At 43.6% G+C, this 16,574-nt stretch overlaps 1 protein-coding gene across 3 annotated transcripts in view; it reads right to left on the reverse strand.

The window, feature by feature from the left end:
• The window catches only part of akap13 (A-kinase anchoring protein 13), a 123,827-nt gene that overhangs the window by 37,142 nt on the left and 70,111 nt on the right, over window positions 1-16,574 (reverse strand). For 2 of the 3 annotated variants that reach the window (XM_030757781.1, XM_030757772.1), the window contains exons 11-15: window positions 13,728-13,873; window positions 10,540-10,898; window positions 5,912-5,959; window positions 1,519-1,696; window positions 952-1,054 (exon numbers count right to left, since the gene is read on the reverse strand). In XM_030757781.1, coding sequence (XP_030613641.1) covers window positions 952-1,054; window positions 1,519-1,696; window positions 5,912-5,959; window positions 10,540-10,898; window positions 13,728-13,873 — 834 coding nt within the window. Of the gene's footprint in view, window positions 1-356; window positions 483-951; window positions 1,055-1,518; window positions 1,697-5,911; window positions 5,960-10,539; window positions 10,899-13,727; window positions 13,874-16,574 lie in introns of all 3 variants that reach the window. The other variant, XM_030757764.1, reaches the window with a different exon arrangement.

The raw sequence follows: 16,574 nt of genomic DNA on the forward strand, positions 1-16,574 counted from the left end.
AAGTTTAAAGAGTGAAATTTACATTTTTCTTCAGCCAACTTCACTTCTTCTGTTTGACTGACTCCAGGAAGCCTCACACACACACACACACACACACACACACACACACACACACACACACACACACAAACACACACACACACACACACACACACACACACACACACACACACACACCTCATTTTGAGTCACAGGTGAGCACATCAGTCTGGCTGTCTGGCTAACTCCTAGTTGATTTGGATGCATCTTTGATTTTAAACGGCCTCCTTTCAGGGCGCTAATGGGAGCAGCTACTGTTCTCATTCTGACGGCGCATCTATTTTCTACTGCAGCTAAGTTTACAGTTCAGTACTTACTCAAGTCATCCTCATCATCGCTAGATGAGGAGTCCCCATAAATGAACTGAGACTTAGATTTGGTGAGGATGGGGGAAAGGTTGAAAGAGAAGGAAATTCGCCTCTTACGTCTCAGGCGTCCCACCGCTGGGGAGCAGGAAGGAAAGAACCACAACAGGCACTGATCACTTATTGAAATTTATAATAACCTAATGAAAGTGAGGATGGGGGGGGGGGGGGGGGGGGGGGGGGGGGGGGGGCAGGAAGTGAAGATGTAATGGAAACATCCGATGCTGCACATTTAACTGCAATTTTTCTCTCTTTCTGTGACATTTTTGACCTCCTTTTGTATTATGTCTCTGCGTCGGGGCTTACAGTGGAAATAATGAATTCTAGATTTCTAATTACACGCTGAAATGATTGTGTCCCTCTGCATGCTGGGCCTACTGATTTTACAATGAGGACATGAAGAATGAGGACTTTACATTCTATTTGTAATTTAGTAAGCTGGGGCCTGAAGAGGATAACAGAGAGAAAATCCAATGATAAAAAAAGGTCAAAAGGGCTGAATGTTACGAGTCAGGACTCGATAGCTGCCCCATAACGCGTCACTCACCATCAATATCTCTCTGGCTGATGGTCACCATGGATACAGACTTGGTGAGGGGCAGGCTCATGGGAGGACAGCTGTTTCGCAGAGGCCGATATCGTCTTGATTTCTGCAGCAGGAGATGGGAGACCGAATCAAACCCCGTGCATAAAAATGTACAAAAATAGAGCGAGCCGGGCGCTGATAATGTGGAACAAAGCATTAACAGCCAGTCAACTGGAAACAGGAACATAAACTAAAAGAGGAAACTCGACATCTTGATTTGTGATGTTATGTTCACAATTTGTTTTTAAATTCAACGGGAGATGAGAAAATCTGCCCGAGGAAAGTCATGTTTATTAATTCTCACTAATCCCCAAACTGACAAGTCTCAGATTTCCCCTGCCTGTTTATAAGTCTTGTTTATGTACAAGCTTTACAAAGACTTTTTTTCTCTCATGAATTAGGCTACAGAGGTTTTCAGGATCTCTTGGGGGCCGACTGCATGACAGTGTGAAGAACTGACATCAAATCAACAAACTTAATGTGTACATGCACGTGTGTGTGTGTGCGTGTGTGTGTTTGTTAGCTCACCGGGTCATGCACTCTGCTTTGCTTCCCCCGGTCCTCCTGTTCCTCTGTCAGAGAAACCAGGGAGCCCCTGTCATCGCTGTCCTGCCGGGCCATCCTTATAGGCTCCAGGATACGGGGCCCCTGGCTGGTGGGCCCCTGGAGCTCTTCGGGGCCTCCACTGAGCCCCTCCAAGCTGTAACTGTGTGTGCAAACAGAAGGCAAAGGTGACCTCGATAAAAGAAGACAGATTGTACTGCACATAATCACATCAATCACAATCACAGCTTTCTGAATGTACACAACTACTGCTGCAGCAAATGCACACACAAACACACAAGCGAGCACCTGTAGACACACACACACACACACACACACACACACACACACACACACACACACAGCTGGTCCTACACTGTGTTTAGCCAGCTGAGTTATCTCTAGCCTCTGGAGCAGATTTACAGCTGAAGCAGCTGCAAATGACTCCCAACATCAGCATCAGCATGGAGAGCTCTGCAGCTGTGATTTACAAACCCAATTACATCGATCTATGACTGGAAATAAGAGGCCTTGAAAAATCCAATCCAATGATTATGGAGAGGAAAACTACTGCTACATTTCAGGATGAGCTATGCCACCAGGCTGCAGCTCTATCTGCTCCAGGACAGACTCAGTGATAGTTAAAGCTCCTGCAGTAAATCTCTCTCATCTCCAGCCCATAGGTTTGTATGGCACTCCATTATCCAGCAAATCATCAGTCCAACAAATCCAAGCTTCACTAACTAAAACTGGAGTAAAAGAATCATGATTTGGTGATTATCAGTGGAGCAGCACTCACCTATCCTCAGGGCTGTGAATGTAGATGGTTATATCTGTCATACTGAGGCCTCCTTCCTGGCAGTATTATTACATACTATTCTACAGAGCCACGGGGCCCTCCATACTGAAACACCAGCGGCAACTGCTGCTCCCGCTCTCCCCTTCATGCAGGAAGCTACCGACTGAATGAGTAGGGCATTCACACACACACAAAAACACCCATAACAACGGCTAATGCAAATCAAGCAGCATGTAAATATGCCCTGTTTAAATAAGGACATGTGCCCTTAGCAAACAAGGAAATATCACACACACAGTAACACACTGAACCTCAGGGAACAACTTCCACACTGTGGTCAATGGGAGCATCTGGGGAAGAGGGGGCACATGCTCACACTGACAGAGAGTGAGGTGAAAGGGGGTTAGGAGAGTGATGGGAAGATGGACAAGAGAGCATGGCAGCGTGGCAGGGAAGCAGACAGGAGGAGGATATAAACGGGATAGAGTTACAGGGATGTCTGAGAACAACCGGGCAGAGTAGATGCACTTTACATCGTGAAACATAAACATCGCAAATGGGTTCAAGTTGATTTCCTGCTGTAGTGTTGATGTAATATCAGTAGCAGACAGGAAATCAACTTGAACCCAGGGTGTTTCCCAGAAATGAAAAACTGCCAGACCAGCTAAGGCACCATTAACACTGCTGGAGCCACTGCTGGGGCAGCCGCTGCTTCCTTGAACGTGACAGATGTGGCCAGATGGTTGCAGCAGTGGCCTGTGACAATAAGAGACTTGTCTTCATTACAGCCTGACAGAGATGGAGGAGGGCTGATATTATTGGTCATTATTAGCTAGTAAGCATGGATACATCTGTATTAGAATACATGCCAGCCAGCAAGTGATGAGAATCAAGAGCTCAGAAATGTTACAGATGTATATTTAAGGGGATTTAATTAATATATATTGAGCATATCCTGCTCAGCTGACATGCCATCTTTATTACCTAAACTTAAACTGAGAAGTCTGAAGTCAGAAATATAAGCAATGCATTACCCTGAGGTCTGGCCCTAGTTGTGATTCTCTGATTATGGGCACAAAAACTAGCTCAAGTGTGGAAGAAAGGGGAGTCAAATGACTTCTCCCTCTCACAGGCTTTTTTTTCCACAGCAAAAAAAGTCTACTAGCAGAAAATTCTGTGAGATCACTGAAAGTTGGGACACTTTTTAAATACTCCAAGTACACCACTGATGTAAAAAATATGGTCGAGCTAGCTCAGCCAACCGGATAGCAGGAGATATTTCAGAGATGAAGGGTTTAGTATTTGGACGTCTCAGCGTTAGAACGGATCGCCTAATGTGAGTGTTTATCCACGAATCAATGTCAGTCCCAAAGCCTTGTTACTGACAAACAGTTTGCCCAAGCAGGCGTCCCAATGTGTTTGTTTTTAATGAGAGCAGACTCACTGAATGTGGCAAAATGAGATATATCATTTAAAATGCACTTTTCTTTTTTTACAACAGCATGCTATCATCTTGGTAAACAGCTGTTAACATTTTCAGAATATATTTGTACCTCTTTACACTAAAAGAAAGGGGAAAACATTGATGCGTTTCTGTAGGTTAATAAGAAATGGCCTTTACGGGTCCAGCCCATTGGAAATAAAATTGGAATATATGGAGTAAAATGAGTTTGTCACCCCTGAGCTACACCATAAACCTGTCCTTTATCACTCAAAGAAGCTCTCTACACTATCATGCCACAATCTACAGTCTGTAAACTAATTCAGTTGAGTTTTGGTTAGTTTCCACAGCGGGTTTGCCACGTTTTAGTTTGAGTCTTCACTGGAAAGAGTTAAGACGCTCAGATCAGGTATTAAAACACAGACTCTGAGCCAGGTGAACATCCCAGCTTCATTGATGCAGATCACTGCAGCATCAAACTCGTACCAATACCTCCATATGTTGACAAGTTTGACTGTATTAGCAGCTTATTTTCAGAGTGTAGTTTTATTCCATCTTCTTCTGCTTATCCAGGGCCGGGTCAGGGGGGGCAGCAGCCTAAGCAAAGAGCTCATCCGGAGAAACCCCAAGGCGTTCCCAGGCCAGCCGAGAGATATAATCTCTCCCGCGTGTCCTGGGTCTGCTCCGGGGCAAGTAGGACATGCCCGGAACACCTCATCCAAGAGGCGCCCAGGAGGCATCCTAGTCAGATACTCTCCCCACTTCAACTGGCTCCTTTCGATGTGGAGGAGAAGCGGCTCTACTTTGAGCCCCTCCCAAATGGCTGCACTCCTCACCCTATCTCTAAGGGAGAGGCGAGCCACCCTTTGGAGGAAGCTCATTTCTGCCGCTTGTATTCGTGATCTCATTCTTTCGGTCACTACCCAAAGCACGTGACCATCGGGGAGGGTAGGGACGTAGATCGACCAGTAAATCGACAGCTTTGCTTTTACGCTCAGCTCCCTCTTCACCACAACAGACCAGTGCAGCGTCCACACCACTGCAGACGCAGCCCCGATCTGTCTGTAGATCTCCCGTTCCCTTCTCCCGTCAAGACCCCGAGATACTTGAACTCCTCCACCTGGGGCAGCAACTCATCGCTGAGCACTCCACCGTTATCCAGCTGAGGACCGTGGCCTCAGACTTGGAGGTGCTGATTCTAATGCCAGCTGCTTCACACTCGGCTGCAAACCGCTCCACTGTGAGCTGGAGGCCACCCCCTGATGAAGCCAACAGGACCGCATCATCCGCAAAGAGCAGAGACGAAATTCTGACGCCACCAGTATCATTTCCTCTGAGTGTAGTTTTAGTTGTATTTAATTTAATTGGAGACATTTTTCCACACGTAGCTTAGTTTTCAGTTTCATTAACTATAATAACCTCGACGTAACCTAAAATAGGTCTAACTAAAGAAACATTTTCCAGTATAGACACTGCCGTCAAACATTTTCTGAGTGGGAGGGTGAATGTTCGGCTCAGCCAGCAGAGCTGAAACGGCTCTATTCTGCATATAATCAAGATCAAGTGAAAGATGCTGCCTTTTTTTTTTTTCCACTGCTTCCTCCCGCCTCCTTCTGGGTCAAAGAGCAGCATTTCATACAGTCAACAAAGCTCTTCGCAGTGAGAACAACTTCCATTCTGTTTTTACTGCTGTAGCCCACTGTCTCCTCCAGGATTGAATTCAAACTCCTCTGATGCTTTACAGTCTTGAATAATTCCCTACAGGAAGTTATTACACCAAAAAAAAAAAAAAATCCTCTGTTCTAAAACTTTAGCCAGTGTGGTTCAGCCTCCAGAGCTAAACTCCTCTCTTTCTGTGTGGCTGCTTTATATTACCAATGCAATACAAAACAGCAGTGTCTCCACAACCCATTTGCCACAGTATTTCATACAAACTCCAACAGGGGTGAAAAGAGAGCAGCATTTTTCAGAGCAGTTGCCTGCAGGGATGGAGCAGAATGCAATAGCAGTTCAGCAAGCATACATTAAAAACAGGGAGGTCCACAAAGGCCACGGCTGCATAAATTTGCCATAGCATGCCACTAAAAAGCGGGACGAGCTTAACAAAACATGAACTGATGAATGTGATGTATTAATACCTTCTCCTGTGAAAGGCCGCCTTCCTCTCACCGGGGCTACGAGTGGAACTGGAGGTGATGGAAACGGAGACAGAGACAGGGAAGAGGTGGATGGAGGTGGGATGGAGATGAAGTGGGATTTGAAAGAATGCCATGACAGCAAGAAAATAATCAATCAAAGAATGAACTGTTCTTACTGATGATGGGAACATTAGATTTTTATGGACACTATTGTGCAGGTAAAGCTCTGAGAGCACACAGCAGTGACAACACTGGAACATTTTTAGCTGTCCCACATGAAAGGTGACGAAAATGGAATAAGGCTTCAAAATGGTGTTCTTCCTCGGCACTGTGAGGTGTCAAAAATAGGAAAAACCCACCAAATCGTCGCCAACCCACCACTATGATTGACAGCTGATATGTGTGTTTCAGCGGATATGCTATGTTTGGTTTCCCTCAAATATGGCGCTGTGCATTATGCCCAAACATCTCTAGTGTCTTGTGGTTTTGTTCAGATGCAATTTTGCAAACCTGAGGTGCATGTGTTCTTTTTAGAGAGATGAGGCTTTCTCCCAGCAACCCTTCCAAACAAGCCATACTTGTTCAGTCTTTTTCTAATTGTACAGTCACGAACTTTAACGTTTAACACACTAACTGAGGCCTGCAGAATCTGAGATGTTGTTCGTCTGTATGTGGCATAGCATTGTCTGACCTTGGGCTGAATGTGAAAGACCAGCAAACTGCCAAAAACTTCTGCTTTTATAGAGGTGCTCACACTTACTGATTACCAGTTAAGCCTGCGCATTTGATTTTCAGCACCTAGCTGTTAAATACCCTCCTAATTTGTATGGAAGCCGTGAGGATGTACTTTCTGGAGGAATAACAACCTGGTAATCATACAGTCTACACAGATCAAACCTTACGTCTATCAAGGTTTATTACATCCATTTCACACTGAGTGACTTACTATGAACTCTTAAGGTTGCCAAAATTGCACAGTGCGCCAGCACCTTTAAGGAAATATTTCTACAGACATTTAGGGAAATTATTATTTACTTCCTTGCCAAGAGTTAGATCCCAAGATTAATATCACTCGGATATCAGCCAATTAAACATGACATTAGAGGCAGGAGACAGCTGTAGAAAGATAGAAAGCAATAGGAAACAGCTAGTTGGGCCCGAGATAAACAGCAGTGACGTCCTAAAGTCTCTGCTAGTTGGCGGATAACCTCTGAAGTCAACTTTAAAGGATGTTACTGCAGCCAGACAAGAATTATCCCTGTGTATTCATCCTCTGTGACACCATTTAGCAAGATAACCTATCCTCTAATTAGTGCGCTTTAGAGGTGCTGGTAGGTGTTGAGAGTAGTGTAGGCACAGCAAAAGGCACATTGATACCCTTGGACATAACCGGGCTAAGTGTTTCCAGTCTGTGCTAAACGATGATAACAGCCTCCTGGTTTTTAATGGTAACACATTACAAAGAGTTTCCTGTCAGTTACCTCTCCATCGCAGGAAGCAGACAGATTTTCATCCTTTCAAATCTATCAGAAGAGGGCCTCTGTATCATCCACACAGACTCAGAGGAACGCATCTGAGGTGCCCCACGTTTTTGTTTGTTTGCTTCACACTTCAAGTCCATTTATTTTTTTCCAGGCTCACTTTGTGGTGCAATAATCTCCACAGACAGCTGTTTAAACCAAACAAATTTACTGAACTCGCTAAACTTGATGAGCATAACACACGATAATAACACACACTGTATCTATAAGTATTGCTGATTCCATCCTGCTGCGACCACATGAAAGCTGCTTTTATCCAGTAAACTTCTGTTTAGACCAGCTGCTCCTTTCAGTTCCTCTGTGCTGACAGACATCTGTTTGGCATCTCCATCTGAGGATGGAGTTGGTGTGGACTGAATGGATTAAATGCTTCAGTAGTGCTTATGCAACACGCATGCCACTTTTAATGTGGATTCCCAATAGTTCTTGGCAAGAAAGCAAATAAGCATACTTAACGAATGCTGAACATGTGACCAAACGCTACAGACTTGCTTCTCTCACTATTTAACTATTTAACCTTCATTTTCCTTTATATTTTTTAATGCGTCTCAGACCCCCCCACACACACAGACCAACAGACTGGTGGGCGACCCCCTGGCAACCTCCAATAACAGGTAAAAATGTGTGACCGCAGGTTGCCGGGGGTAAGTGGTTGCTGGAGTGAGGTGACACAAGTCGCAGTTTCCCGTAGTTGGCATGGACGACGCCAACTTGCACCTTTTGAAATGATAAAGCTCAACTTTTACTTTGAAGGCAAACATTCTCCATTTTTCACCCCAAGTGTCACTACCACTCAGGAAATAGCTTCCCAATGTTTGCAGACCAGTTTGCATCTCCCACGCAAACTGCGGGAGACCACAGCAATCTGCTAGCTACCAAAGCAATTACGGGGTGTTGGGGTGTGTGTGTGTGTGTGTGGTGTGTGTGTGTGTGTGTGTGTGTGTGTGTGTGTGTGTGTGTGTGTGTGTGTGTGTGTGTGTTGGTGCAGCACCCTCCTTGTAACCAATTTTACCTAGTGAGTCAGCAACCTCTAGCAACCACTTGCCATCCTGTTGGGGAAAAAACATTTTTCCCTACCAACCAGTGCTTGCCATGGGGTCACTGACTGCAGGCCTTATTTATTAGATGCCCCAAATGCTTAATGTTTATCTATAAAATTCACCTGCTCACACCTACCCTGTGTCAAAGGCTTTTTTATTAAGATAAGTGATATCAGATATGCTATGATACATACTATGAGTCACAAGTATTTGGCACAGCTGGAGAAAAGGTACCTAAAATCTCTATATGTACAAAACACATACCAAAACAAATGCACACACACACACACACACACACACACAATAGAGCCCAACCAATATATCAATCAACCAATATCTGTCTGGCAGTAATATTAGTGGAACTAATATTACTGCCAGACAGATATTGTAGTGCTGTATTAGTTCAGGTAGGCTGCAATGAATGAATTACCCTTCTACACATCCAAATGGGCATAAATCATATGGAGCCAAAAAAATATTCTAGAAATGGTTGCCCAGAAGAGCAGCTCCAACTTCACTGTTCACAATATTCTCAGCACCATCCAGCAAAGGAAATGTGGGACAAAGTGTGGGGACATAGCCTAAAATTAATATGTAAAGGACAAATATACTATATTTTATTTAAATGCAACTTTCCCCAAGTCCCTGTATGGGTACATAAGATAAGGATAAAAGAAAAAGTTAAGTTTGTTTAATACGCTTCTTAAACTCATTCTGTCTGCTAATCATCTTTGCATCCACATTGTGAGCAGAATCATTCATGAGACTCACATACTGTCACCTCACGTTGTTATTCTCCCCCATGCAAAATTAATAAAGGCAAAAACAAATAAAGGAAAACTGAAGACTGCGTTTCACCAGCTTCACCCTGTTGTAAGTACCTTAATACTTTATTGTAGCTGCATTTTATTTTCATATTCCAGTGAAATGAGCCTAGTTTTTGACTTTGTCGTGACTAGGAAATTTTCCCTGTTGGGTAGCAAAAGATGACAACACATTAACCCTGCACGTGACCCATGATGACAGTCTTCCATGTTTTCTTCACAGCCACCAGATAAAAGCCAGCCTTTAGGAAAGAGTCTGTCCTGCAGTGTTGACTTTTGGAAGCTAGAGCCCATCAAAATGTGACATTGCCTCAATTTGAGCCACAAGGGATAGAAATGCTCTGTAGTTCCTCTTAAAGAGGGACACCTGCCACCCGCACATTGTAGAGTTGAGCAGTTGAGGGGCGTCTTTACCTTAATTTGCTGACTAATTTGTGAAACGCAGAACTGAAATGACCCCCAATTTCTCTAAAACACTGTCTCTATATTTATGCACATGCATATTTTTAACTCCCTGCAAATGTGTGATGGACTGAACTATCCAATATTGGTCAGGCTCTAAAACACATACACACACATGCATGAAATACACACTACTGTCAAAAGGTAAAAACACAATGAGAGAGCATCATATTAAAAATCAAAATTTCTTGTAAATTACTCTACAGGCATTCAAGGTCCCATTCTAAAGTTCATTGTTAGCCTTTCTACTGAGCCGATGTTTGTGAAATAATCTGTGTGTGTGTGTGTGTGTGTGTGTGTGTGTGTGTGTGTGTGTGTGTGTGTGTGTGTGTGTGTGTGTGTGTGTGTGTGTGTGTTAACTTGTGACAGCTGCACAGTGTGGACGAGTGTATGGCTTTGAATGTGGGAGTGTGAGAGCATGTGTTCAAGTTGATGTGTGTATCTGTGCGTTTGTTTATAAGCATCTGTGTGTACAATTTTGGGAAGCTCCCCACCAACGCAAGACAAATGGCAACACAGCTGCTCGCAGCATGAGGAGGAAACACTCAACATGGCACAGAGGGACCGACATCAACAAGCTCTAATAATGCTGAAAGCTGCACACATCAAGTCTGCTGACATCTACTGACTAACACCAGCCTAACACCAGCGTGCAGTGTCTAGGACAAAGGTGAAACATTTCTATCTCTACATCCACTCCATCAACAATGTAATTACAAATTCTTCATCCCGAAGAAGTACGCCCAGTATATCGTTCTCACCTCCTCTGGTTCATCTCTGCGTCTCCTCCGTTGTTCTTTCCAGGACCCCAGCTGTGCCGGCGAAGAGGCGAAAGGGAGCGGTTGCTGCTCCTAAAGAGACAGGAACGCCGCGGCACCTCAGTCACTCTATCTTTGGCCTCTTCTTCGGCCTCTCCTGTCCCTCCTCCTCCTCCACTGTCCAGTCCTGCAGTGGTCGGTGCCGTCGTCTGGATGCCCTCTTCTGGGCTCCAGCTGCAGCCAAGGCCCTGGCTGCCCTCCGGACTGGAGCTGGGTGGTCCGACGCTGGCAGTGTCGTCTGTGGAAGAGCAGGAGACGGAAACCTCGCTGGCGCTGTCTCCTCCAGTCACGGGCTCATCATTCTGCAAGACATCCCCCAAAAATATATATTTTAGTATTATTTTAAAGCATTAGAGTCCATGATTATGCACCTACAGAGAACCATCAAAATAAAAGAACCATCACCTAAAAGTTATAGTTTATCCTAGCCCACAATGCCACACTCTAATAAAATGATGATTTTTTTCTATTTAGGGATCTGACTGGTATAAATGCAACTGTGTGTGTGTGTGTGTGTGTAATGCTCTGGTGGAGAGCGAACAATAACTGGAAGTGGCGAGCATCTTGCTCTGCTCTCTGAGAACCACAGGAAGCATTAGAACCAACACTGGTTACTAAACTACAATAACAGGTAAGGTTGTGGGGATGGATGATGACCTCAGGAAACAGAATCAGCCCATGAATGCATTACTTTACATTGGATTAGTATTAAATTTAAATGTGTGTGTGGTTGCACCTCTAATCTCTTGTAGTGTGAGTGTTTGTATCGGCAGACTGATCCATAATCTAAAAACAATGAGATCGGGTTTGCCGTTATATTAAAGCTTAATGTAAGCACATTGCACAGACAGTAGTTGTGCTCCTCAACTTTTTGTTTCATCAGGTGTGTGCGTTTGTCAGTGAATTTACACGTAGAAAAAAAAGACGATAGTAGAGAAAAAACAAACAAAAAGCCCAGCAGATGTTTTCCCTTAACAGATGCTCAGCTGATATCTATCCACTTATGGTCCTTAATTACACGAGGCTATATCATTTATCGTATGTGAACGAGGCTCTCCTGCGCTCTCTCTGTGGCAGCATTAATACTGTTCTATGGCTGTTTAGGTCACATGGTGCACATTGCGCAGGGTGGACCTCACGTTAACCCTGGCCTTGGTGACGGCGATGGTATCAGGTACTGGCAGTCTCCAAAGGGCCAATAGGACTATATGGAGGATCACACAACCCTAATAACAGGAAACTATTTGAAATCCATGATCCGATTTTGCCATTTTATTACGCGCACAGCTTATGGATAGAATTTATCACAACACACTCCAACACGACACAACAAACATGAATAAAACATAACACAGCAGAACAGATGTCCTTCAAATCATTGTTAATTACTCGGGCTATCACATTGTATATCCATCAGCATTTCTTCACTGAGGCATGAGATGAATTAAGAGTAGGCTGGAAGAGCCATTTAACCCACAGGAATGGAATATAATGAGGACCAAATGGCAGGGCTTAGGGATAATGAGCCAGTGCCACTTTATAGCAACACTGGCATTATAACAAACACCAATAAATGATAGCAACCTTGTTAAAACAAACCTTTCCCAGGAAAAACTTCTCAGTGATGTATTGCCTTTTCACTGTCCATTTGTCATCGTCACAGGACCATTTAAGTGATCCAAAGCCACGGACAGTTGGCAGTTAGCAGTTGGCAAATATGTATTGTACATGCACTGCATGTGTGTAAACTAATATGCATTCTCGCAAGTTAATTAGCCATATGCTTGTGTATAACTTGCTGATTTCTTGACAAGTCTTCATCTGACAGCTCTGTGATACAAGAAATGAACACCACACTGACAAAACAATCAGTTTTGTTAAAACCGCTCTTTGAGCCTGGTGGGAAAAAGCTACTGCATGCATACACACACACACACAGGTTTGGGATAGTCCGTTTAGAGTTAATTTGTAGGTGTGAGCTTTAACTGGGCCTATTGTAGTGCCAGCTGCAGTGTGAGGGCCGAGCACAGAGTGTCTTCTGTTGGAGAGATGCGAATGAAAGATCTGCTTTATGCTACCGACACAACTTCCTCTGGGAGCCGGGCAGCACACGAGTATACGTCAAGGGCAAGAGAGTGCATGTGAACGTCAGCCTCAGAGCCATATGAGGCGGGATCCAGCTGAGTTTTAAACTTTATGTGATTTCAGGCTTTTAAATACTATTTCATGGCACAACATACATATTAAACTGAGATAAAAGTCATGACCGTTGAAACCGCCTCTCTCCTTTTTATTCTACATTTATGTCTCCCCTCAGAGAGCAGCAAAGACGTTAATCCTCTTTCAGAATTTAGCTCCTGTAGTCTTTGTGTGGATTCATTTGGCCCATCACCGCCTATCTACAGTGTCCCAACCCTCAGCATCACACTGTACACTCCCAGGCAGCTGATATTCTCTTCTCCAGCTTTGTTTGCACCAAACATGACATACGGTTCACATTACAATGAGCATGTCTCAAGTGCTCAACACAGCAGAACCTGCGAGATACAAGTGTTTCAACTTTAACCAAAGGGTGCCTTGCTTCAAACAGACTTTCAACAGCAGCAGAGTGACAGCAGGGACCACAGCTTGCACTTTCCCAGCAACGGAGGAGAGCTGCTGGCTTAAAAAGATGCTTAGTAGATGTTTGGCATCTCTGCCTCAGGGTGCTAATAAATAAAAAAACAGACACAGACTGAGAAAACAGATACTTCATATATAGTATATAATCCCTATAGGAGTAGCTGCAGAGGCAAAATATTCTTACCATTCAGCGTGACTGAACCGTATGTTTGGACCGCAGCCAAACATCCGATTTAGTAAACAGTGAATTTGCTGCTAAGTCAAAGTGAACGGCGTCTATTTTGTCTCATTTATACAATTATTGATTTATGTTTTTGCAGTTTGGATCCGTAATAAGTTCGTTCTGCAGCATATATAGGAGCTATGTTTTTGTTTACATTTTTTAAAATATATTTTCTAGAATACATTTACCCTCCTTGCTTTTCTCACTTTGTACAGAGATTTAAACCAGTTTAAAAGAATTGCTCAAGAGCACTTTGACATTGATTTTAAGGCGGTGGAGGTCAGACCTTTCTGAAGATGCTGTCATATCCTGGCTCTGCGTTCAGGAAGCTCTCGATGTCACTGCCAGAGTCTCTGTGAGCTGAAGAGGGACAGCTGGTGGCACTGCTGGTCCTACTGGGTAAACTGGGAAATGCTGAAGACTCTGAGGGTCCTGAAAGACACATTTAAAATATTACAGGGTTAAAAACAGACGGAAGAAATCTCGAGATCTGAAACATTCTCGTGCAATCTGATTAAAACTACATTAATGAAGTTTCTCATCAGTTTCCCCATGTTTCCGAAACAATAAGCCATCACTCTTTCTTCTCAAAACACATCAGTGAAAAGACTTGTGGTAATCTGAGAAGGTGTGAAAAGCCTGGGCAAATCAATGGCTGACTGTCCTCGCTAAAGCAGTCTGTGCTCAACAGCAAACAACTACTGTTTGTGCGTTTTAAAAGGTACGAGGGCAGGAGTGAAGTTAAAATCCGACTCGGAGAGGAAGACAAACAGTTATTGATGTGATGCAAAACAGCTCTGAGGAAGGAGCTGCATTAGTCACCCTGAGGCCAAATGGACATTGATGCTTACAAAGAATGTCTGCACCTCATTTTACGCTTTAAAGCAAGAAGTAATTTTCACTTCAGTTGTTTGATCGATAGAAATGACATATCAAGCAGACAGTTACTCGAGTTCATATCAGCCACAGTGATATGAACCCGACTAAGTCAGAATCACACGTATCGCATTCACCGCTGCTCGTTCTCCGAAGCCTCGGCTCTCGGTGCCGCTTTTGTTTTTCTCAGTCTCTGTGCTCTTTAACAGCAGCAGCTCACCACGAGCCATTTTTACTCTACACCCACTATTCTATGTCATTCCTCCTCGCTGAATAACAAACAGCCAAATTTAAAGTCGGCACAGAATACAACAACTCTTATGCAACAAGGTTCTGGGGCTACAGCTTTTTGGACATGTAAGGACATGCACAGATAATATTTCAAACTCAAAGAGGAAGCCAGCACTCAGGCACAGACGTATAACCAATGGGCTGACTTTAGAAAAACTGGATGAGATCATTTGCCCAGTTTTGTTATGATTTACTTATGTCTATTTCTGCTCAAAAAGCGGAAGTTATTCTTAATCCCTTGGGAAGACTTGCATCCCCTACACTCGTGAGCAAGAGGAAGCTCGAGTTTGTGTACGTACGCTCTGTGCTGCTGAGTGGGTACAAGTATATATACATAAATAAATAAAATAAATGCAAACTGCATTAAAAATGTCACCGAAAACAGGGGGAAATTAAAATCAAGGGTGTCCTGTATTTATGACAAGCCAAAAGGAGAAGCAGATTTTCACATTAAAAGCCAAAATCAAGATGACAAGTAAAACTAGATTAATTAACCATCCCTAGCAAAGGATGACTCCAGAAATCCTGACGCCAGTAGAAACATGACGCTATAAAATCCAGCTCCAGTCAGCTGTTCTCATGGGCGTGGAGTCTCCCAGCCTCTTTGCATAGCAGTGTTGTTAGACTTGAGGGGGTGAGGGGGGGCATCCAAGTTTTAAAAGGATTCCTACAACAGAATAACTCTATAGAATAACTACGAGCTCCTCTAACACACATCTACAAGAGAGCAGGCTTAATAAAAGGGGGGCAGTCAGTTTAGCATAGCACCATATCAGCCCCATTACATCCCCAATGGGATGACATCACTTTGGGCCGATTGATGCCATTGAGGATTGTGCCATAACAGACAAAAATAGGTGTTGAAGTCCCAACATAAAGACTATGAGACTGTTTGTGCTCCTTGTGTCTGACCAAAGGAGCACAGAGTGCTCGATCAGCAGTTGAGAGAAAAGAAATTTTGTTAAAATGGCAAAACAGCAGAGGAAGGATGCTGCCAGTGGAGCTAGCTGGAACTGCAAAATGGAGTAGATATCCATTATCAACTACATGGCTTTGATCACCGTCAGCTGTTTGCATTCTTAATCTAGAAACTGTAAGCGAGCACCTTCTAGTTTATCTTGAAACACCTCTGGGTGCTAATTTAGGCAGGTTTTTTTTAAGGATTATCTAAATAGACCTTAAATTCAGTGGTAACCAGGACATAAAACTGCATGCAGTGACTCAGTGACCATCGTAACAGACAAAGATATCATGTCTGAGCCCGAAAACATGACAATATCAGATAAATATGCAGCTTCAAGTATTTATTGAACTGCAAAAGTCCATATGTTTTTCCAGACACTGACAAGTTGTTTTCAATAATTAGCATATTTCTGAGCTGAGAGGCTGAATTGAGGATGGATTCACATGAAAACATCTCAACTGCATAATGCAGCACCGATTTGAGAATCACTAATATAGAAAATCATCATTCCTCATTAGAGCGCTTGAAAGAGTTCATAAAGTCTGAATCAAAACTTTGTAATCTGAGGAGTCAGCAGTTTAAATCTTACTGGGGGAATTAAAGTTTCCACATTTGCATCCAGCGCTTTATGAGTCCTGCAGCAGACACCAGAACACGGCCGGCGCAGGATTATTTCAGGGTTCTGCTTTGAGAAGAAATGAGGTCAGAAGTTTAATTATGACCAGTGTGCTTTTACCTGTCAGCTGACTACTGTGCAAACCACATCTTGCTCACTCATCTAATAACATGCAGACAAACAGCACCACATAAAAGGGAAAGGCTGCGACATCATGACATCATCACAACCAGATCTTTTTCTGTATACAAATGAAATCCTCACTGACCTTCGACCTCAGGTGCTGCAGCAGAGCTTAATCTTAACCACAGTGCGCTGGTGGGTCGACGCAGATACATTTTGCCCCTTTTTACTTCATATTTTCACTATTAACGGAGAATCCAAAA

Source organism: Archocentrus centrarchus, chromosome 3 (assembly GCF_007364275.1).
Source record: "Archocentrus centrarchus isolate MPI-CPG fArcCen1 chromosome 3, fArcCen1, whole genome shotgun sequence".
NCBI classification, from domain to species: Eukaryota; Metazoa; Chordata; class Actinopteri; order Cichliformes; family Cichlidae; genus Archocentrus; species Archocentrus centrarchus.